At 41.6% G+C, this 23,969-nt stretch overlaps 2 protein-coding genes across 3 annotated transcripts; one reads left to right on the top strand and one right to left on the bottom strand.

Annotated features, from left to right (window-relative positions):
* Nucleotides 1-279: 279 nt before the first annotated feature.
* Nucleotides 280-2,193, top strand: LOC138902074 (uncharacterized). The gene is made up of 5 exons (XM_070189884.1): nucleotides 280-361; nucleotides 446-550; nucleotides 647-951; nucleotides 1,383-1,574; nucleotides 1,828-2,193. The coding sequence occupies exons 1-5, from the start codon at nucleotides 280-282 to the stop codon at nucleotides 2,191-2,193; spliced, it is 1,050 nt and encodes a 349-aa protein (XP_070045985.1).
* A 9,503-nt stretch (nucleotides 2,194-11,696) lies between these two features.
* Nucleotides 11,697-19,444, bottom strand: LOC104107617 (uncharacterized). Of its 2 annotated transcripts, none has more exons than XM_070188537.1 (9): nucleotides 18,920-19,444; nucleotides 17,674-18,390; nucleotides 16,181-16,276; nucleotides 16,014-16,097; nucleotides 14,750-14,984; nucleotides 14,502-14,662; nucleotides 13,135-13,413; nucleotides 12,875-13,052; nucleotides 11,697-12,095 (listed from the first exon to the last, which is right to left on the bottom strand). In XM_070188537.1, the coding sequence occupies exons 1-8, from the start codon at nucleotides 19,313-19,315 to the stop codon at nucleotides 12,996-12,998; spliced, it is 2,025 nt and encodes a 674-aa protein (XP_070044638.1). In that variant the 5' UTR covers nucleotides 19,316-19,444; the 3' UTR covers nucleotides 11,697-12,095; nucleotides 12,875-12,995. The 2 variants fall into 2 exon arrangements, with proteins under 2 accessions (XP_070044638.1, XP_033514929.1); XM_033659038.2 differs by having other exon boundaries at nucleotides 13,141-13,413; nucleotides 18,920-19,441.
* Between the last annotated feature and the right edge of the window lie 4,525 nt (nucleotides 19,445-23,969).

Raw genomic sequence — 23,969 nt, 5'->3', positions numbered from 1 at the left:
GTGTATAATTACCCTTTCACACTGGGTTCCGTCGATCCTGTCATAATCGACTTCCACCGCCAATACCGGGTAACCCTAGGCCAGATCTACCCCTCTTTTTGGCGCATTGTCATTTTGCTCAGATTCTTATCGAGCAAGGTCGAGGGGATGTCTTTCACCCTCGATCATCTCATTAGGCTATACAGCCCCCGTCTTTATCGGAGCGGACTGATAAGGCTTCAGCGCCGAGCCACGAAGGTGTTGTTCTCGAGCATAGACGAGGAAAAGGAACGAGGATGGATGGGCCGGTTTGTCCGAGTCAGGACCTCCGACTTAATCCCCACCGAGAAGATGCCATTCCCCGAAGAATGGAACATGAAGCGTAAGTAGAACCTCACCGATAACGTTTGATTACTTGTTATATTTCCTTTATCTCTTCTCATCTATATTCTTCTTTATGGTGCAGCTTCCCCCTGGTTTCCTGGTGCAGTCCCGGACCTTGCAGGTTGGGTTGGACAACTAGTTTCAACCTCTTCGTATGCTGAGCGCTCGTGGCGCGATTTGACCAAGGGTCGATAGGAGGCCAAAAATCATGGTAAGTTCCCCTGTCCGTATTTGATGCTTTCCTGTGAAATACTTCTTTTTAACTTGATATCTTCTCATACAGGTCTTGGAGATAATGTCGTCATGAGGCCGCCGCCCCCTGGGGAAGAGGAGGTCCCGAAGCCGACCAAAGACAAGAAAAGGAGAAGGGCCTCACCTCGAGATACCCCAAAGCCCAGGAAAAGCAGGGCTCGAAAGTCGAAGACTGATCCCGCCGTTCTATCTACCGTTGTGGTCCAAACACTACGAGATGAAGACGATGAGGGAGAAGATGCTGACTGCCTACTGGTGGCTCGGAAGAGGGAAGGCATCGAAGCTTCGAGAACTGCTGAGCTGGTGACGGTCGAGGAGGTTCAGCCGCAGACCGAGGTAATCTCGGAGGAAGGTCCGAGCAGAGTCCCCGAGTCATCGGGTGTTGATGATGCCTCCTGCCGTGATGAGCAACTGGCGGGTGTGCCCGAAGGGTCTAGTTCTGAGGCCCTTCAAAGAGAAGAGAATGCCCTAAGTGACTCGCTCGGGGCAATTAACATTGATGATTCGCCGCCCGACCCCACGTTCTCTGGGGGGGGGGGCAGTTTCGGGATGCCCGGTCCATAGGGACCCCTGTTGTGGGGACGGCCTCGAAAGGGATGATATATTTCGCGGCTGATTCGCGGGGGTCGATGATGTTTCCGACCTGGACGCATCACTCATTTTTGATGAGGCTCAGCGACTTCTGAACCTAGTGAGTTTTAGCCCTTGTTACCATGCTTGCGTTTGTTCTTATTTCTCTAAGTCTGATTTCCTTCCTTTTTGTACAGGCTACGGCGCTCCACCGAGAAGCGTCCTCCAAATACCGAGCTGAGCTGGCCCGATGTGAGGCTGATCTCAAAAAGCTTACGGAGGAGAGAGACGCCCTCAAACTCCTCTATGTGCAAAACAAAGAGGAGATCATGAGTATTCGAGCCAAGCTAACAAGAGCTCATCAAGATCAGACCGAGCTCATTGAACGGGTAATGTAAATTTTTGGGAGCTTGTTATGTATTAACTTGATATTGGCGACTAACATTTTGATCCTGCAGGTTTAGCAGAAGGCCGAATTGGTTGAGCAGCTTCGTGAGGAGGCCAAGATGAAAGAGGCGGAGACTTTGGGGTGGAAGCAGAATATGGACCGTCTCGCCTCAGAGAAAGATGGGTTCGGGCCCAACTATCTTCGGTTAAGCGTCAACTCCAAAGTGTGAATGAGGAGAACTTGTCCCGAGCCAGAAGGTTGAAGAGCTTGAGACTCGGTTGGCCACTGAGCTTGCAAGGGCCACATCCGAGGCAGAGGCGCTCGTGGCTTCCTACCGAGCCGACGCTGAAGCCGCTAACACTCGGGCAAAGGAATTTTCTGATGCTGCTGAGGTTAGATTGTTCTGTGTTGCCGAGCATGCTAGGCGCCAGTCTCGGAGAGAGACTCTTCAGGAGGTACATGCTCGTGGCTTCGACCTCACGACTGATATCGAGAGTGCGAAGGTTTCGGAGGACGAGGCCGGAGCTTTGCTTTCTGATGATGAAGACTCTGCGAGTGGATCCGAGAACGGAGGAGATGAAGATAAAGCTCCCGAAGATGCGGCTCCCGAGGCGGACTAGGCACTTAAGAATTTTTCTCCTTGTGTAAGACCATGTGTGGTCTTTGTAAATACCTTGCATATATGAAAGATTCCTTTTCTTTCCGTTTCGTCTCCGATTTCTGATTTATGATAAATTCTATTTTGCCTTTGCCTTGTGAAAACTTTGTTGCAATCGGGTTGCTGTAGCCTCTATAATCGAGTGAGCAATAGCTCGAACTCAAAGTAGAACAAACCCTTAGGGTTTTAAGTTAAGCGAGGGCGAGTCCCCGAGCTCAACAATATGTTCGGGATTTTGATTTCGGATGGCTTGATCAAAGCCGTAATTGTACTATTTTTATAGCCGAGTTCGAGTAAGTTTCTAACTCACAGTAACAGACCTCTTAAGGTTTTATATCAAATAATGATGAATCCTCGAGCTATATTCAAGTCAGTTTTATTTGAGCTCGGAATAGTGGAACCCTTAGGTCCGAATTGAGTGAGAACAAAATCTCGAACTCTAAGTGTATTGGCCCTTAGGCTCTTTAGATTGGGCTGATATGGCCTCTAAAAGATGGCTATTTTTTCCCCTTTTCGGCTTAGAAGACTTAGTAAAAAATTTCTTTATGCCTTAACATGTATTCTTTACCCATTGGGTTTTTTGAGGGTTCGATGTCGATTGAAACCCCTTTGCTTTTTGTGCCTTAGCACGTTTGGGTTAAGATAATTTGATACCTCTTAAGTTTTCTCGAGGGCTGATTTCATCGAAGCCCTTTTGATTACTTGCCGAGGGTAGCCTTTTTTAACCGGTTTTTCAAAGAATTTGAAGGCCTATTTTTATTGTGGGATTCAGACGTCTCCGAGACGCCTTAATTTATCCGTAGCCTTTGGGTATGCCTCTTGGGCTTATTTCCCAATAACACTTCGAACTTGTTCGAAGTGTTAGTCCCCGAGAGTGATGTCCTTGGCCTATAGATCGAGGGGTGCCTCTTTGAGGTCTTATGAATTTGAGTTTAGATTACTCGAATATGTCGATCGTCGACGGCAGTCCCTAAGTGTACGAGGTATATTTGCACTTGGCCCTTGAGCCATTTCTCACAAAATCATAAGTATGGAGCTTGTATAGTAGAAAATTTTCTTTGAGACACAAGATGTTTGATATAGAAAGAATGCTTCTTTGTATAATTTATACATGCGTACATGTTTTTCAATCAGGGCTCGACTAATCTATACGGACACGGTTCATTCGACCGTTTGGCCCATTACAAAGTTTATCTATCGAGACCCTTTGACACGAAGTATTTTCCTCGAAAGTGTGACATCCGAGGGTGATGCCCCCCAGTATTCGAGGTTGATTGTAAAGAAGCCTTGGATACCGTTGAATTGTCCTCAGGTAGCACATAATTGTTTCCTCGTTAAAAACCTCGTCGGAAAAACCCACTTGGGATAAAAACCGATCTAAGGAAAAAAGAGTGCAACGCGTGCTTTAAAACCTGAGGTCTCGATGTCTTCGATCGAACACCTGCAGTGCGATAGCGTCGAATATATAAATGAAAAAAGGGGATAAAGTCATACCTTAGCAATAATACCGTTTGAGAAGCGATATGTTCCAATTATTTGGTAGTTGTTCGTCATCCATCGTGCCGAGCTTATAAGATCCCTTTCCGACGATGTCGAGGACTTGGTAGGGTCCCTCCCAATTTGGGCCGAACTTCCCTTCATTAGGATCTCGAGTGTTGATGGTGACTTTCCTCAGGACTAAGTCCCCGACTCTGAAGTGGCGAAGGTTGGTTCTCCTATTGTAGTATCTTTCGATTCGTTGCTTTTGTGCAGCCATTCGAACGAGTGCGGCTTCTCGTTTTTCATCCAATAATTCGAGGCTAGTATTCATAGCCTCGTGATTTGACTTTTCTGTTGTATGTCGAAACCTGGCACTGGGTTCCCCGACTTCGACTGGAATCAAGGCTTCGGAGCCATATGCTAAGGAGAACGGGGTTGCCCCCGTACTGGACTTTGATGTTGTTCGATATGCCCAAAGGACTTCGGGTAGAATTTCTCTCCATTTCCCCTTAGCGTCGTTCAACATTTTCTTTAGGTTTTGAATGATAGTCTTGTTCGTTGATTTGGTCTGTCCGTTCCCACTAGGGTGATACAGCGTTGATAATATCCTTTTTATTTTGTGGTCTTTGAGAAATTTCGTCACTTTGCTGCCGATAAATTGTTTTCCATTGTCATACACTATTTCGGGGGGTATCCTATATCGATATACGATGTGATCCCAGATGAAGTCTATAACCTCTTCCTCTCTCACTTTCTTGAACGCCTGTGCTTCAACCCATTTAGAAAAATAGTCAGTCATAAATAAAATGAACTTAGCTTTACCTGGGGTCGATGAAAGAGGGCCGACGATATCCATTCCCCATTTCATGAATAGCCATGGGGATAGGACTGAATGAAGTTGTTCTTCGGGCTGATGGATCATCGGTGCAAACCTTTGACATTTATCACATTTTCGAACAAACTCCTTAGTGTCTTTTTCCATACTATCCCAGTAGTATCCTGCTCTAATGATTTTGTGAATCAGTGATTCGGCGCCGGAGTGGTTCCCACAAGTGCCTTCATGGACCTCTCGTAAAACATAATCGGTGTCTTCTGGTTCTAAGCATACTGCCAATGGTCCATCGAATGTCCTTCTGTACAATGTTCCATCTTCAGCCAATGTGAATCGAGCAGCTTTGGTTTGTAGGTCCCTCGACTCTTTAGGGTCCAATGGGAGCTTTTCGTTCTTCAAGTATTCAATATATTTATTCCTCCAATCCCAGGTTAAGCTTGTAGAGTTTATCTCGGCATGACCTTCCTCGATCACGGATCTCGGGAGTTGAACGACAGTCCCCGAGCTGATCTCATCTTCCTTAACTGATGACCCCAAATTTGCAAGTGCATCAGCCTCACTGTTTTGTTCTCGAGGTACATGGTGCAAAGTCCATTCCTTAAAACAGTGCAAAGTTACCTGCAGTTTGTCCAAATACCTTTGCATTCTATCCTCTCGAACTTCGAAGGTTTTGTTTACTTGGTTCACCACCAGTAAAGAGTCACACTTGGCTTCAATGACTTCTGCTCCCAAGCTTTTAGCTAGCCCGAGACCTGCAATCATGGCCTCGTACTCGGCCTCATTGTTAGTCAACCTAGAAGTTTTGATAGATTGCCAAATGGTGCTACCCGTGGGCGGCTTCAAAATGTTGCCTAGCCCGGACCCCTTCACATTCGAAGCATCCTCTGTGAAGAGAGTCCATACCCCCGATGATGTACCCGATTTTAACAAGAGTTCATTTCCAACTTCGGGTACGAGGATTGGCGTAAAATCGGCCACGAAGTCCGCTAAAATTTAAGACTTGATGGCCTTCCGAGGTTGATATTCGATATCGTACCCACTGAGTTTAACGGTCTATTTGGCCAATCGGCCCGATAGTTCGGGCTTGTGCAAAATATTACGAAGTGGGTAAGTTGTTAATACGCATATAGGGTGACATTGAAAGTATGGCCTTAACTTTCTAGAGGCGCTTATTAGCGCAAGTGCCAATTTCTCCAAGTGTGGATATCTAGTTTCTGCTTCTCCTAAGGTTCGACTTACATAATAAACGGGAAATTGCGTACCTTGCTCTTCTCGAACTAGGACACCACTTACCGCGATTTCTAATACTTCCAAGTACAAGTAAAATTTCTCATCTTCCTTTGGAGTGTGAATCAGTGGTGGGCTCGATAGGTATCGCTTCAATTCCTCTAATGCCTGTTGGCATTCCGGGGTCCAGGCGAAATCGTTCTTCTTTTTGAGTAGATAGAAAAATCTGTGGCTTCGATCCGACGACCTCGAAATGAATCGGCCTAAGGCAGCTATCCGTCCAGTTAGCCTCTGCACGGCTTTTACACTGTCTACGATGGTGATGTCTTTGATGGTCTTGATTTTATCGGGGTTGATCTCGATCCCCCGATTCGATACCACGAATCCAAGGAACTTGCTCGAACCGACCCCGAAAGCACATTTCTCGGGGTTGAGCTTCATGTTGTATTTCCTTAAAATCTCGAATGTTTCCTGCAAATTAGCCAAATGGTCCTCTGCGCGCAGGGACTTAACTAAAATGTCATCAATATAAACTTCCATTAATTTACCTATTTTTTCTTCGAACATTTTATTTACTAGGCATTGGTAAGTAGCTCCTACATTTTTTTAGCCTGAAGGGCATTACATTATAACAATATGTTCCATACTTGGTGATAAGTGAAGTCTTTTCTCGATCCTCCGGGTTCATTTGGATTTGATTGTACCCGGAATATGTATCAAGAAAAGTAAGGATCTCGTGGTCGGCCATGGCATCGATCATGCGATCGATGTTGGGCAGTGGAAAAGAATCTTTGGGGTATGCCTTGTTTAAATCCTTATAATCTACACACATTCTAAGTTTGTTCCTTTTTTTAGGGACTACAACTACATTGGCTAACCATTCGGGATATTTTACCTCCCGAATGGACCCTATTTTGAGAAGTTTTGTTATCTCGTCCTTTATGAATACATTCTTTACCTCGGACTGGGATCTTCTCTTTTGCTTCACCAGTTTGAACCTAGGGTCCAGACTTAGCCGATGTGTCGTTATCTCCGGTGGGATCCATGTCATGTCTAAATGGGACCAAGCAAAACAATCTATATTATCAATAAGAAATTGAATATGCTTTTTCCTGAGTTCGGGGGTTAATCCCGTTCCCAGGTATACCTTTCGCTCGGGCAGGTACTCGATCAATATAACCTGTTCCAGCTCTTCGACCGTTGATTTGGTGGCGTCAGAATCTTCGGGAACAATAAAAGTTCGAGGGGTCAGAAAATCCTCCTCTTCTTCTTCTATCTCCTGCTTCCCCGATTCGATCGAGGCTGGTGGCTGTGATTGCTATTTGACTTCCTATTTACCTTTGATGCTCGACCTTTTCGAGGTTTATAGTGTCGATATCGATGTTACCTCATTGACTGCAAACATTTTCTTTGCAGCATGTTGCTCCCCGTATACTGTTTTTACACCGTCCGACGTCGGGAATTTCATCATTTGATGGAGAGTCGAAGGGACTGTCCTCATATTGTGGATCCAAGGCCTTCCGAGCAGGGCATTATACCTCATGTCGCCCTCGATTATGTGGAACTTGGTATCTTGAATGGTTCCGGCCACGTTCACCGGTAGAATAATCTCACATTTAGTTGTTTCACTGGCCATATTGAAGCCGTTTAAGACCCGAGCTGCGAGCACAATTTGATTTTATAGGCCGAGCTGCTCCACGACCCTCGATCGGATGATATTCGTCGAGCTACCTGGATCCACTAAAACACGCTTAACTTGAACTTTATTTAATAAGATAGAAATTACTAGAGCGTCGTTGTGGGGCTGAGAAATGCCTTTTGCTTCTTCGTTGTTGAATGATAAAGTGCCTTCGGGCACATAATCTCGGGTTCGTTTTTCCCTAGTGATTGATACTTTAGTGCATTTGAATATGGGTCCCTGTGGAATGTCGACCCTACCGACGATCATATGAATGACATGTTGGGATTCCTCCTGTTCATTTTTCCTGTTGGCGTCCCTTTCTCTGAAATGATTCTTGGCTCGATCGCTGAGGAACTCTCGAAGGTGGCCCTCATTGAATAGAAGGGCTACCTCTTCCCTTAATTGCCTGCAATCCTCGGTCTTGTGACCATGCGTTCCATGATACTTGCACATCAAATTTGGGTTTCTTTGGAAAGGATCGGTTTGTATGGGTCTGGTCCACCTAGTATCTCTGATCCTTCTGATTGCCGATACAATGCCCGATGCATCGATGCTAAAGTTATATTCCAATAACCGAGGTGCCTATGTGGGATCGTCATACTTTTCAAAACCACTTTTGTTCATAAGTCCCCGAGAATTCTATCCTCAATCACTTCTTCGATCGTTCCGGGCGGAATTGCATCCTGAACCATTGTTCCTTCGATATGTGGTATATGGTTGATATCGGTCTCTAGTCGACCTTGGCTCCTTATCGACGTCCCTCTTATTTTAAACTGCCGACCTGTTTGGATGTACTGAACAGGAAGGGGCTCCTAATTGGTCGTCCTCGACCCTGATCTTCGATTGATATCGATTGTGCACATCTGCCCAAGTTACAACTGGATACTCGATCAAATTTTGTTTCAACTGACGTGATGCTATCAAACTCCGCTCATTCAACCGTTGGGTGAAAGCTTGAATGGCCCAATCATTTGTGACCGGTGGCAACTCCATGCGTTCCATTTGAAATCGGGACACGAACTCCCTCAGCATTTCATTATCCCTTTGTCTTACCTTGAAAAGGTCTGATTTCCTCGTTGCGACCTTTATGGCCCCGACATGTACCTTTACAAAAGAATCTGCTAACATGAAAAATGAGTCGGTGGAATTTGGTGGCAGGTTGTGATACCAAATCATTGCTCCCTTCGAAAGGGTCTCTCTGATTTTTTTTCAACAACACATATTCGATTTCATCATCTTCTAAATCATTACCCTTGATGGCGCATGTATATGAAGTAACATGCTCGTTGGGATCGGTGGTCCCTTTATATTTGGGTATGTCTGGCATACGAAACTTCTTTGGAATAGGCTTCAGAGCCGCACTTGGAGGAAATGACTTTTGTACAAACTTCTTCGAATCCATCCCTTTCAAGATTGGCGGTGCCCCCGGTATCTGATCAACTCGAGAGTTATATGTCTCCACTTTTTTATCGTTGGCTTCGATTCTCTTCTCCCCTGATTCAATTCTTTTGGTGAGCTCCTCGAGCATTTTTATTACCGCAGGATCAGTCCCCTATTCGTTACCATTCAACCTTTCCGGTACTAGCTCGGTACGGCGAGTAATTTCCGGCTCGACCCTATTCGGAGCTCTAAGTTGATTTTGTAACTGAGCAATAGCGGCTTGCTGAGCCTGAAGCATCTCGAATATCACTTGGAGATTGACTCCTTCGTCTCCTCTGCCCTGTGTTCCTTGGCCACTAGATCGGCTTTCTCTACGTACACTCCCATCGAGATCTGTGTCTAGGTTCGCGTTTAGAGCAACATACGGACTGACATCGACTGGGTTGGCAACCGGTGTTCCCCCGAGATTAGCCTGTGGCACCTCGACTCATGGAGCAATCACGTTTTCGTTTTCACCATGGAATCCGAGGCCATTGTCACCGTGTATTGATATGTTTTGTGAGTTTGACATGCTTTAACCTGAAAGCAAAGATACTTGACAAGAACAAGCGTAAAATAGTGTGTTTTAGCATAATCAGTACTGAACAATCACTATTATCCTTAGCCCCACGGTGGGCGCCAAACTGTTTATCCTAAAAATTGAGTAACAATTAAACTTATATTGTGGTTTTAAGGATATGTGATTTAAACGAGTACCAATTGATAAACAACGAATTAAATAGATAAATTGGACAATAAAATAAATCAAACCGGTCTGCAAACAATGCCTCGACCTCGATTCAAGATAGTCTCGAGGCTAGTTAATAAGAACAGTAGAGGATTGAACAAACAACGATGAACAGTAAGTAAAACAAAGAAAGCATCGTATGCGTATATTCTTATTAGTGAATAATGATTGTCCCCCTCACAAGTGAATGGGATCCCTCTTTATATAATAGATGAATCCTAAATAAGGTACAACTCTAATAACGGAAGTAGATCCCATGATTGGCACTAATAACCGCTTTGATTTGATCTGTTCCGGGATTTTCGCCGTGATCTTCGACCGGTTACTGATATCTCGCTATTCCGTTATTACACCTTACTCGAAGTCAGTCATGCTTGATCTCGATTGTTGCTGGCCTCGATCTCAATGAACACTTCGATCTCCAGGCTTGATGTTCTATCTTCGAGCTCGAGCCCGATCTATTATGAGGTTACCCTCGAGGCAATTCCCCTGCCAATGAAATCGTGTATGCCCGATTTCGACCGTATACAATTATATATACCAAAATAACCTTACTTAATTTAAACTATTAAGTAATATAAAATGACTTTTGGGATGAACTTTCATATTTATTGGATGATGTTTTGATATATTTAAATTATCTTGAAAGAATAAAGTACTTTTCAATTTTATTTTTATATTTTACTTAAATAATATAAAAAACTTAATTATTATCTTTAGCAATAAATATTTGTAATTATTTATCTATTTATATAATATTAACTATTAAGCAAATCTCTTCGTGTCCTTATTTGTAATTTGACACATAAAAACACTTTTTGAAAAGCTTGGCCAAACACAAATTATTGTTCAAAAGTGCTTTTCAAATTGATTAAACAAACACAAACTGTTTTTCTCCAAAAGTACTTTTTTGAAAAGCACTTTTGAAAAAAATACTTCTCAAAATAAGCTGATTTTTTCAGCTTGGCCAAACAGGCTATAAGACATTCGTACCAATAGAGAGGAATAGAAATTTGCTTACCATGACAGAATGAAAAATAGGCAAAAGATACTAGGTAAATTTGTGCTCAAGTAATGAACAGAGACTGTGACTGACGTGATCGAACATGTAGCTTAGTAGAGGACAAATGAGCACCTTGCATTAATGTTCTAGAGTTTGTTATGGAATGCTGTAGCATTTTTTGGGACAAATAAAAGAGAACTAAGACAACCAAAACCGAGAACAAGAATCAGAGGCAACTCCAAAAGCATATATAGGTTATGTTACATGATACCTAATTTCGATTCATATGTAGGTTCTTCTAAGGCACCAGAAACAAAGTCCAAGATCACATAAACAGAAGAAACTTGAAAATATGCAGATACGAGGGACATAATGCCACTGGAGGGGCAATTTAATCAAGAACTCTGGTTCATGTAATCAGTTCCAACCTGTCCGAAATGCAGGACAGACAAACTAATAATCTCACTCAAAAATTAAAAGCTGAGGACATCAACTTCACGAAGAGTAAAAAAGGTTCGAGAAATGATACTTCTATATGGTATAAATCTTTGAGAGAAACTAGATAATGTTATGCCAAACTATGCTCGACTCGTTGTCTGAGTTGCAAAGAGATGCCAACTGCCCATAGGGTTGCTCATTGATTGGCTCGAGTGGTAAGGGGCCTGCCCTGCGAAGGACCCTATTCACATGGACTACCCAAGCCTAAAGTTGGCCCGAGCCCATCAACACACATTTCATCACTATATATATTTGTACTTCATGCATAAGATTTCAGTTCACCTATTAGAGATGCTGATTGCTGAGTACAGAGCAATCTAAAATAGCCATGTCAACCAGACACTTCTGTTTTCCGGATTGTACACTCATCTTTTGCAGAGCATTCAGCAAAGAGGGTAGCTGAGGTCAATTCTCCAAATATATGAAAAGGCTCATGGCTAAATGCTAATAATGCATCAAGTTTCAAAACTCAGCCATCGTCTTCAGTACAAACACTCAAGCCAGAAAAAAAGGTGAAGTGGAATCTAATTTTCAAGTCGACAGTGGATTTCAATAGTATATACCTTGTGCTATTGGTAGATCAAGGAAGCAAATTCTCTTAAATAGAAAGTACCGCTTCTCAGCAAAACAAGTAAATAGATATTAACACAATCCCTCGTGTTTTAAGCAACCTAAATACTAAAACTAAACCCCCTAAAATGAAAAAAAAAGAGAGACGAGGACACAATAATGATACCTAATTATTTATCCCCAGCACCAGACCCCAACAATAGGGAAATGAAAGGGCTTTTAGGGGGAATACAGAATAAAAGCTGCAACAATCATTAACAATATTACACTTGGAAAAAAGATACAAAATTCCTGCTGGGGCACAGAATGGTACAGTTGAATACGGCCTGATAGGCCACACAATCAATAGTCGAGCAACTCCAAGCAAAAGCCTTGAATTTGAAAAATGCTGGAGTGAAAGCTTAAACCTGCAACAAGAAGTAAGGTTGAAGCAGAAGCAAACTTGACCACTCTCTGGTCACTTTCTAGTAGGTTAAAACTTAAACGTATCTCCGACAAAGATTAAAAACCTACAAACCATGTCTACCACTCAGAACGAGGTGGTGGGTTTTGTTGGTCAATTAGCTTTTCCTGGATTAGACCCCTTGCTAAGACAGATTTAATAAAATTACATGCAAAGCCTACTATTTCTTGCATATCTGAAATTTGATGAGTTAATCAACAGTATTTATGGTATGTTTTGGGGTTAGACAATGTATTGACTTTGAAGATTTCAGCAGGGAGATACAAATTTGAATGGTCTTCTTTCTTTTCCTTAAGATTCTCAAGAAAGCAAAATAGGAGAGTTAACTTTTAAACAAGTAACCAAAATCTGCCAATTAGTTCCAACTTGACTAAATATACGGGTCAAGAATAAGGATCTATATTATTTATAACCATTCTCGTATTACTAATAACCACAGATTGCCATGCCAAGACAGCATCTTTTCACACTTCCCTCAGAATTCTTGATTAAAATTTAAACATATCTAATGCATTTGAAAGCTTTCATAAACTTCCATTTACTGAGAAAGGAGGAGGTTTGTTATTTCTATCACGTGCTTTGCAGAACTGTACAGCCCCATGAGGTATGTATAGTACTCATTGTTTATGGAAAACCAGAGCTCTATGCCTATTTATAAAGTTACAGAGATGTTCCTACGACTTGATTAATCATAAATTTAAGTCGACCTTGACGAACGCATACCATGTTCTCCTTGGTCCCAAAGGTTGCAGACATGGCATTATATAAAACATGTTGAAGCCCAAGCATCATTCTGCACCAGAATCTTTCACCAACCACTGAATTAAGGATCAAAATATAATAGTCATGTAGAACCATCACCAGAAGTCATTGATTGCCCTAGAGCTGTCCTCGCTCTAAGCTGCACAAAGAGTTCAAACAAAATTTAAATGACAAGCAAACGAATAATCTAAACATAGTTTAATCCGAATAATTGCATTGACCTTTACATCAAGGCAAGGATCATTGACCATATTTTTCAACTGGGAAACTATGCCGGCATTCCGTAGTTTCATCACCCAGCCAGATGCACCAGAACTGCTTGGAGAAGTAAGGTTCACTAGAGTCCAAACTGCAGCTGTACGTAACCGGCTATCATCACTATGTAAAAACTTGAACATAATTGATTCAGAATCATTAGCTAACGGTGGAAAGAGCTCTTGCATAACAGCTTCCTTGTGCACCTCATTTCCAGATGCCACATTTGTAAAGACGTACATACCCTAGAGAGAGAGAGAGAGAGAGAGAGAGAGAGAGAGAGAGAGAGAGAGAGAGATGTTCAGAACCCATAATTAATTGGACATTATTCGCGAAGCATCAGTTAAGTAATCTGTTGATAAAGAAAACTAGCAATGGAACTTATCAGAAAAGAAAACAAGCATCGTTACCTGTGTAAGCAGAATTGAGAAATAAAACATTTGTTGCTTGAAATGCCTAATCTTCTTCTTCCATAAAGAAAGTACTCGTGTGAAGTTCATTCTCACACACAAAATAAGCAATTTGTTTCTATTTTTGGTGACTATTTTACAGCATTCTATTCAACCAAAGATGATCTGACAGCAAACAGTGGTAGAGATTGTAATTTTGCATCAAGAGATACATGCCAAGGTGCGTGAAGACCAAATCAACCTTAATCTATAACTTGATGCAATTACTGCTATTTCAAAGCCATCCACAATTACAACATTTCTCTAGCAAACACACATCTGCACTTGGACAACCGAGCTTTCGGAAGCATGATTATCTTAAATTCTTCGCCTATAAGGCAACAAAAAAATAGTACAGTCCCCTGTATGGATTTATGCACATTAGCACAATTTTTGTTCATCCCCAAAAGAAAAAAAAAATATTTAGCCACCTAAAGATATCACCTCCACCACTAGTGATATCTATTTTATTATATACTACATAAGGAACAGATCTTTTTGCCAGTATCGCCATCACAACCTGATACACATTTAATATCGGCCTCCCCAAGTATTAACATATTAATCAAATCCTTACAGTTCATCATCTGCACAAACAATTATGAAAATCTTTCCTATAAAAAAATAATAATGATGATCTGGCAGAATGACCAGAAAATTTTCAGCAGCTTGCTTAGAACCTGATTTACTTCTAGTCGTTAAGCATATATGTTGCGCAGACTCTTCAAAACAGCTGCCACACCCGTGTCGGATCCTCCAAAATGCACTACTTTTGGAGGATCCGACACGCACCAATCAACATTTTTGGAGAGTCCGAGCAACATAGTTAAGCATACATTTAAGGATTGACACATCAACATTTTACAAAGAGCAGAAGTTTTTACCTGAATGAGGACTTGAGCTTTTGAAGCACTCTGCAGTTGCTGTCCCACAGCATGCAGCAGAAGAGCGTCCTCAGCAAAGATGTGCTGGATAGAATCTAGAGGCCCATCAACAAGATTACGAACCAAAGCTAGAGCTTGCTCTTGAACAGAAGCCTCAGGATCTGCAACCCAAAAGTGTTAACATCTAATGAAGATCTCTCTGTACAACCATACATTTGCCAGGTACCAGATAATAGCAGAAAAATTACCACAGATCAGGCTTCTCAGAGTCAACTGTGTGAGCTCTGATAGAATTTCCTCTTTACACTTGTTGTTCACAAGGAATGTCAGGTTCCTTAAAGCACACACGGCTTTTACCCTAATAGTTGAATCCATTGACTTCGAAAGCTGAACAAGCTGCTTCACACCTCCACACTGCATAAACATTGTCTTATGTGCCAAAAAATCAATCGCTATGTTGCTGATGGCATCAAGGGCAGAAACCTGCTAGTAGAGGATTGAAGAGCATATTATGAAATTCTCAATAGCTCAACCTAAGAAAAATTAGGACCACTAGTGCAAAAGAGCTTTTCAAGTCATCAGATGCAGCATCTCTTTGAACAGTTGAAACAAAAACAACGAAAAGGGTGCATGTATATAACATCTTACAATAATCTCAGTAAACATGGCTTTCATAGATCCTCTAAAGTATTAACTGAATACAATTGACAACTCTCTGCAAAATTTTAAGGAGCACACTTCAGCTAAGCCTGTGACAAAGTTGGCATTGAGTTGTAAATTAAATGCTTTAAACACCACTTTACAAGTGTTATCGTGGTGCCCGAGAGAATATCCTAACTAATTGTGAGTTTCTTGCGTGTCTTACTCACATGTAGCACTCCTATGTTAACTGGTCTAAAAAAGAGGAAGAGAAACTCCCCCACCCCATCCCACCTTCCCAATCCTGAAAGCAAGGGCTTGGAGGGTGCGAGCTGTTAATATTCTATTACTACAACAAAAACACACATTTCAATCCCAAACTAGCTGGAATCAACTACATAAATCTTTTATATTCATTCCGCTCCATTTGGATCATTTCATTCTAGTACTCAGGACACACTGGGGTTCCTCCAAAATTAGATATTCTCCAAATCCCACACTTCACCCCATACTAACATACAAATCTGCAATCAAACTTAAAGAACTCTTCGTGATCACAGGACCTCAACTACTAAACCTTATCATAACTAATTAGTATGACCTATTAGTCACTAAAACCAAGAGCGCTATATAATTAACATTGCTGTCACAAGGTCAGAATCTTCTAAGCTTCACTTTATTAATGCACCAATGCCCATCCCAGCCTAACACGAACATACAATTTCAAACCAATCAACACAACTTCTATAATGGATAATGCTCAACGACATATAGGACATGAAAGCCAGCAGTCATGCATCAGTGATGGTGCCAAAGTTGCAAAAACAGACTCATATGAGAACACAAGCAAAAAAAAAAAAAAAAAAAAATTACCTGGACAAAGGTCAAATCATCAACTAAAAGCCGAACCAAGGGAACAACAAAGCTTTCATTCATAAATAGACCTGTGCTAAGATTCTGAGAAGTAGTTTGTCAGCAAAGATCATTACATGAATAGCCATTATTAAAAATTAATTTTGGCTATTATTAATACCACAAACCTTGACTGAGCGAGAAACATTTTTCAAACATATACATGCTGCAGCACGCACTTCACCACTGTCGTGACTCAGGGCATCACCTACAAGCTTCATAGCCTGCATCAATAAATAGATGTAACTATCAAAAATTTGGCGTATGTCCTCCACATCACTCAAAGGTTCCTAAATAGAAAGGCCTCCAGACTTAATTATGACACACTTCAGATCAGCATGCCTCAGTCATTAACACAACTAAGCATAGTATCAAACATCTTCAGCGTGTTCTGCTTGTTAAAGCACTGTCTGGTTCTCCATTAATGTGTCTGCTGTTTTTTTTTCTAACAAAACTTCTAGCAACCTCAACTGTTAATGCAATTAAGTTTAATTTGGACACATCCTGAGCATGTTTCATCTGCAGCAGCACATCCTAGTTCTCGACCATGTTTGTCTGCTAGTCAATTCCAGTCTAGTATTTGATGAGAAAGATGTTTCTGCTTTGACTTGAGGTGATGTTGCTGAGGGAAGTGAAGTGACGCGGACTTGTATGGTTTGAGCGAAAATAAAAGCTCCAATAAATAGAAGAAGGAGTAGCAACTTCTACTTCATCAAAACAGACTCTGGTAGATAAAAAATATGAAAATGGAGGAAGAGGGCAAAGGCAATTATAAGATATTGATGGATATGATCAATCTTGAGAAGGAAGAGGATTAATTCCTATTTCTTTTGTTGTGTAAAGACTTGATTTTTGAGCATTAATTCGCATTTGTCCACCTTTTAACATAAAAAATATATTGGTGACCTTTGTCTGCATTGACTCTATGCTTATATTATGTTTACTCGACTTTGTAACCTAATATAAGTGGTTATTTAATGGTATGAATACTTATTTTGTGCATGACGGTGATTCTTCTGTGTATGTTTGCAAAAATATGCACTTCACTTCAATGAGGTGCGCACTTCCTTTCTCGCTTGCAGTCCGGTTACTTTGCGCTTTTTGCATCTCAAAACACTTCTTTATTGTCCTACCTTGTACCAAAACCAGGCTCATCATTTAACTTTAGCTATTTACAAAGAATATTTTATACAAGACTGATGATCCGAGCTCAAATTCAATCCATAGTTTCAATCAACTGCCAAGCTTATGAGACGAGCTCAAGCCTATCATATATGTGTTCAAGCATGCAACTTGAGCTCAAATCTAACCAACACTTCAATTCAAGTTCAATGATTTGAGCAAAGTGAACAGTTAAGGATTCAGATACATGTGATTCAGTTGCAGCTCAAATACAAAAAATTAAATGAAAGTTATGCCACTTACTTTTACAAAATGTAGAATTAACATACTCATTTCAACTGAATCTATCAGCATTTATCATTTAAAAGCTTAGTTCTACAGAATTATACAAGGCCCAAGTGCAGAAATCAGAATTAATTTTTTTCCCTTGCAGCCTCACTGCCACACAATGACAATATACACGACGAAACAAGTCTTTATGCATTGTGAAGCAACTGACCTCTAATGACAGAAGCCGATCCCTGCACCGTTCCAGTCTGGAGCACATGTTAGCCAATGCAATAAGTATACCCTCTAAACGTCTCGACTGTATTGGACCTCTTCGCAGGTGGTTGACAAGCTTATCAATAACATTTGCCTCGAATGCTAACAATTGCAAATCCTCCCTTTCTGCAATTAAACTAGACAAGGCAAAAGGAGCTTCGGCTCCAACTTGATCATCCTCAAGAAGCTCAAGTAGTATTAATATCAATTTTGTTTTGATTCGTAAATTTTGAAGGCAAGAAGGAGCAGAGTTCTTTATGACAATCAAGCATATGCAAGCAAGCAGTCTTGTCCGGGCACTTTTATCCTTGGTCAATTCAGTAATAGTCTCCAATGCTCCTCCATTTTCAGGTTCCGTGAACTTTGAAACGACATCAGGATTTTCCTTAAGGATAGTGGCAACAGACTCTAGACTAGCATCTGTTTGAGTTACAGACCCTCCAAGCATGTATGTGAGTTTCTTTAAAACCCCAGAATCGCTTAATGCCTTCTGCTCAAAACTTGTCTGGCAAGAATGTGTAATGATACTTGCACCAAGTCCAGTCACATTCTCATTTTCACTATTCAATAGCGACCAGATAAATGTCATATTATTCCCCTGCAGAAAATCATACCTTGGGGCTAACTTTGACTGATAAATAAACTTAAGGGAACGAGCAGCAGCATCCACTACCTGCATCAGATCTCAGTTCATCAATGATAAGCACAGAGATAATGGCAATCATGTGTACTCGTAAAAAAATGATTATGGGACATATCAGTCAAAAGGTAAGGCCGATGTGATCGTCTGAAGAACAGTAAAACAACTACTTGCTCTACTCTTCCCCTTAATTACTTTCAACTTATTTTAAAATCAAGCAAAGAGGGAAAAGAAAAAATATAAAGAATCAAACTTTTACATTTTCTAAGTTATAAATTTTCAGTACAGATTCTAAAAATTAACGAAGAAATCTATTTCACCTAATTTTTTAAAGATTTTTATCTGAAAATTAGAGGTAAGCGCGGAAAAAGGCTGAATATTCGAAATTAAGATACAACTCTGGTACTACAAACAGAAGAATTAAGCAAATATAAGATTTTAAAAATCTAGCATTGAATGTTGAAAGAAATTATACATCTATAATTTGCTTCATAATAGAGCCAAAACGCAAACAAAAAAAGAGTAAAAAAAGCAACAAAAAAAATTGAAATTTGAAAATTACCTTATCATTAGGATAAGAAATAAGGCGAAGAAGAAGAGGAAAAGCACCGGCATCTAAAACAGCTTTAACGCCGTCATCAAAGCCACACGCAAAGCTACCGATAGCAGCAGCCGATTGAATAATAAGCGAATCGTTGAGTTCCACGTCATCATCGGCACATGAAGAACCAGCCGTGCCGGCGGAGGAAGAGGAGGAAGAGAGGATAGAGGTAATTAAAGGAACGGCGCCGAGTTTGAGGAAACAAAGCTTCTTCGTACGGTTACCGATGATTTGATTTTTGAGGTCGCGAAGGGCTTTGAGCTTTGTATCGGTGGAGGAAGAGCTCAGTTTTCCGATTAGATCCTCGCGACGGCTGTGAGTCGGAGGCGGCGGCGCCGATGATGCTGAAGCCGGCATGGTTGAGGGCAAATCGGGAATTTCATATGCGGATGCGACCAACCGATTGTGCAAAAGAGAAAGCGAGAACGGAGAACTGGCGAACAAATAGTGTGTGTGTGCGCGCGCGCGTGTGCGTGCGCCTTTTTTGTGTCAGAAAAGTGTGATATTTTAGACGTTTATTTTCAAATTTTTTAATCCATTTTAGTTAATGTTAAGTTAGTAGAAATATGAAATAGGACTTTTCAATATTACAATAAAACACTTTGATTTTAGTGAGGAGACATGATAAGGAAAGAAATTTTTTCAAGTGATAATCCAATAGGGAATACTTATTCGCATATGGTGTAATAATTAATTGGTATATATTTTTATCTCATGACTGGAATTTTGATCTATGTATTGTGTAGATAGAAAATTCTCCTTTTCTTTTCAATCATACCGCACAAAAATATTAATAATTTATAACCGTGAGATAAAATTTTAATTAGTTTTATATTACCAATGAAATAACTTAATATATAAATTGACTTCTGGAGATTTAGATCATTAATCTTACTGCACACAAGCAATTATTTTCATTTCTATTACCAATGAAATAACTTAATATATAAATTGACTTCTGGAGATTTAAATCATTAATCTTACTGCACACAAGCAATTATTTCCATAAGAAATGATTGATCGGTGAAATCAAAACAGATTAAAAACTTAATATAACGACCCGGACGGTCGTTTCGAGAGTTATAGCCCCGGTTCCCCCATTTCTGTTTCTTTTTATGTAATTCAGCTATATTGTGTTATATCGGGTTAGTTGGTTCAAGTCCGGAGTGGTTTCGGAGTAAATTGAGACACTTGGTCTCTTTGGGATAAGCTTAAGTTGGAAAAGTCAACCGGATGTTGACTTATGTATAAACGGTCTCGAATTCAAATTTTGATGATTCCGTTAGCTCTGTTAGGTGATTTTGGACTTAGGAGCGCGTCCGGAATGTGATTTAGAGGTGCGAAGTAGAATTAGGCTTGAATTGGCGAAACTTGGAAATTTGGCGATTTTGGTCGGCAGTGAAATATTTGATATTAGGGTCGGAATAGATTTTCGGAAATTGAAGTAGGTTCGTGGTGTCATTTGTGACGTGTGTGTAAAATTTGAGGTCATTCGGACATGATTTAGTAGGTTTCGGCGTCATTTGGTGTTTTGATATTGTTTGAGTGATTCGAAGGCTCGACTAAGTTTTCATGTTGTTATATGACTTGTTGGTATGGTTGGTTGAGGTCCCGAGGGGCTCGGGGTGATTTCGCGTTGTTAACCGATTGTTTGAAGTTGAAAAAATGCAGTTGAAGCTACTCCTACTGGTATTTCCGCACATGCGGATGGGGAGCCGCAGGTGCGAGGTCGTAGGCGCGTGTGGGAGTTCGCAGGTGCAAACAATGTTGAGGTAGGCTGGGTCCGCAGGTGCGCAGGCGAGGTCGCATCTGCGAGTCCGCAGATGCGGATAGGTGCCCGCAAAAGCGGAAGTGAGGAGGTTAGGCAGTGGCCGCAGGTGCGAGGTCTTTTCTGCACCTGCGTAGTCGCAGATGCGGATATAGAACGCATGTGCGAAGTTGGGGGTTTTAATGATTTTCCGCAGGTGCGGAGGTTCTTGCGCAGATGCGGCACCACAGGTGCGCATATTTAGCCACAGGTGCGAAAGACCTGGGCAGAAACTATAAATAGAACACTTCACGAATTTTGGTTCATTTCCACCATTTTTAAGTCGATTTTTTGAGATTTTGGAGTGATTTTGAAGGGAGATTCAAGGGTTTTCAGTGAGGTAAGTTGCTTGGTCTCTAATACTCCTATCTATAGCATTTTCCCATTGTATTATCATCTAATTAGTGGAATTTAGGGGTGAAAATAGGGGGTTAGGGCTTGAGATTTTATAAAGTTTAATTTAAGGATTTGAGGGACCAAATGATATCGGATTTTGATAAATTTCATATGTATGGACTCGTGAGTGAATGGGTTTTCTAGTTTTGTGACTTTGTCGGATTTCGAGACGTGGGCCCGGGGCAGGGTTTGAGTGAATTTCGGGATTTGGCCCATAATTTAGTTGTAGGATTCATTCTTTAGCTCATATTGATTGTATTTTATTGCTTGTGGCTAGATTCGGGTCATTTAGAGGCCGGTTCGAGAGGAAAGGGCATTTCGGAGTAAGAGTTCTACACTGTTGAGGTAAGTAACAGTTTTAAATCTGGTCTTGAGAGTATGAAACCCGGAGTTTGATATAATGTGACTGTTTGGAGGTGGCACCCATGCTAGGTGACAGGCGTGTGGGTGTACGCCGTGAGGGATTGAGACTTGGTCCGTCCCAAGAGACTGTGAAGTCTAATAGCCTTTATTTGTGTTTATATGCATTCCTGTCTACAAGAACTTGACTGCCTTTCATGTTAGAAATCATGCTTAGGCTATATTCCTGCTCATGGTAGTTATATTGAGTCATAGTGATTCTTGTACATATTTACCTCAGTCTATGTTATTTTCTCGTATGATATACTGTAACACTTTGATTTGGGCTATTTTTCCTTTCTTTATTGAGAGCTATGAGACTAGAGAGGTTCATGGCTGAGTAAGGCTGAGGGCCTGTTTGTGAGATATTATACTACAACATGTGAGTTGTCTGTGCAACACGTGAGTTATCCGTGCGGATCCTTATATTATCCTATAGCACGTGAGTTGTTCGTGCAGCACGTGAGTTGTTTGTGCGGATCTAAATATTTATACTATGGCACGTGAGTTGTCCGTGCAGATTATAGCGCTTGGGCTGTAGGAGCCCCTCATGAGTCTGAACACCCCCAGTGAGCGCATGCACCTATTGAGAGTTTGTAATGAGGGCTGAGAGCCGAGATTGTGAGTTGTTGAGATGGGTTGAGTGACTGTTGCCTCGAGAGGCTATACTTGCTTTTATTTATTATTGCATTTAGTTGTTATCTGTTGTTGTTGTGAAATTTCTGAAAGATTCATATCTGTTTTACATGACCGCGAACTGATTTGACTTATACCACAGGGTTTGAAAGCATGTACTCTTTAGTGAAAACTTTTGAAATGAACTGTACTGTATAGTTCGTCACTGTTTCTCAGCTCCTTTTTTATTTCTGTTACTTGCTAAGTTGGTTGTACTCATGCTACACCCTGCACTTCATGTGCAGATCCAGGTGTATTTGATCACGGAGGTCTTTAAGTTCAGGCGCGATCAAGTACCGGAGACTACGAAGTAGCTGCCGGCGTCCGCAGGACCTTGTCTCTCCTTCAATATTTCTTTCTGTCTTGTATTGATACTTAGACACTGGTTGTATTAGTTTGGTTTTCTAGATGCTCATGACTTAGTGACACCCCGATGTCAGGCTATTTTTTCGCACTTGTGTTTTATTTGGGTTTTACCCCGTATTTATGAGAAACTCCGATTATTTTAAATGTCTTAATTCTTTTCTGTTAAATTTGGAAAGTGTTTTGGAAAGGTCGGCTTGCCTAGTACCACGATAAGCTCCATCACGACGGGTTAGGTTTTGGATCGTGATAAGTTGGTATCAGATCCTAGGTTATATAAGTCTCACAAGTCATGAGCGGGTTTAGCAGAATCTTGCGGATCGGTACGAAGACGTCTCTACTTATCTTCGAGAGGCTGCAGAACCCTTAGGAAAATTTCACATTCTTGGATTCTTGTCGTGCAAACCTGTCTATTCTGGTAACTAAACACCTGTTATTTTATTCTCTCACAGATAGTGAGGGCTCGTGCTACCGGTCAGGAGGGCCAGCCACCAGTACCACCAGCCAAGGCCGCAGTAGAGGCCGTGGTAGGGGCAAATGTATAGCTCATACAACAGCTGGGGCAGTACCTGCAGATCCACCAGTTGCCCTAGATCAGGACCAGATTCCAGTTGTTGATGCACAAGCTCAGGCACCACCTGTGCCTATCGTGATTCCAGGCCTCCATGAGGCCCTAGCTCAGATTCTAACAGCGTGTACCGGTCTTGCTCAGGCGGTCTCTATCTCGACGGCCACAACCACTTCTCAGGCCGGGGAAGGCACTCAGACTCCCGTCGCTCGCACACCCGAGCAGGTTGTTCAGGAACTCCAGACGTTGGAGGCACCACCAGCCCAGCCGGTTGCAACTGCTCAAAACTATGTGGTTTCTATTATGCCTGAGGATGATCAATGTAGGTTGGAGAGGTTTGGGAGACTCCAGCCTCCACCTTTCAGTGGCACAGAGAGAGAGGATGCCCAGGATTTCTTGGACAGATGTCAGAGGATACTCCGTACAGCTGGTATTCTGGAGACTCATGGGGTCTCATTCACTACTTTTTAATTTCCCGGGGCTGCACTCAGGTGGTGGGAGACTTACGAGTGGCGTAGACCTGTTGGCACAACACCTGTTACTTGGCAGCAGTTCTTTGTGATCTTTTTGGAGAAGTTCGTGCCTCAGTCCCGCAGAGAGGAGCTGCGCAAACAGTTTGAGCAGCCTTGCTAGGGTGATATGTCTGTGACGCAGTATGAGATGTGATTCTCGTAGTTGGCCCGTCATGCTATCTGGTTGGTTCCCACATACCGGGAGAGGATCATGAGGTTTATAAATGGCCTCATTTTTTAGCTACGGTTGCTTATGACCAGAGAGAGGGTGTCTGGTGCTACCTTTGATGA

This window comes from Nicotiana tomentosiformis, chromosome 11 (genome assembly GCF_000390325.3).
Source record: "Nicotiana tomentosiformis chromosome 11, ASM39032v3, whole genome shotgun sequence".
Taxonomy (NCBI): domain Eukaryota; kingdom Viridiplantae; phylum Streptophyta; class Magnoliopsida; order Solanales; family Solanaceae; genus Nicotiana; species Nicotiana tomentosiformis.
This window is presented reverse-complemented; position numbering and strand designations above follow the sequence as displayed.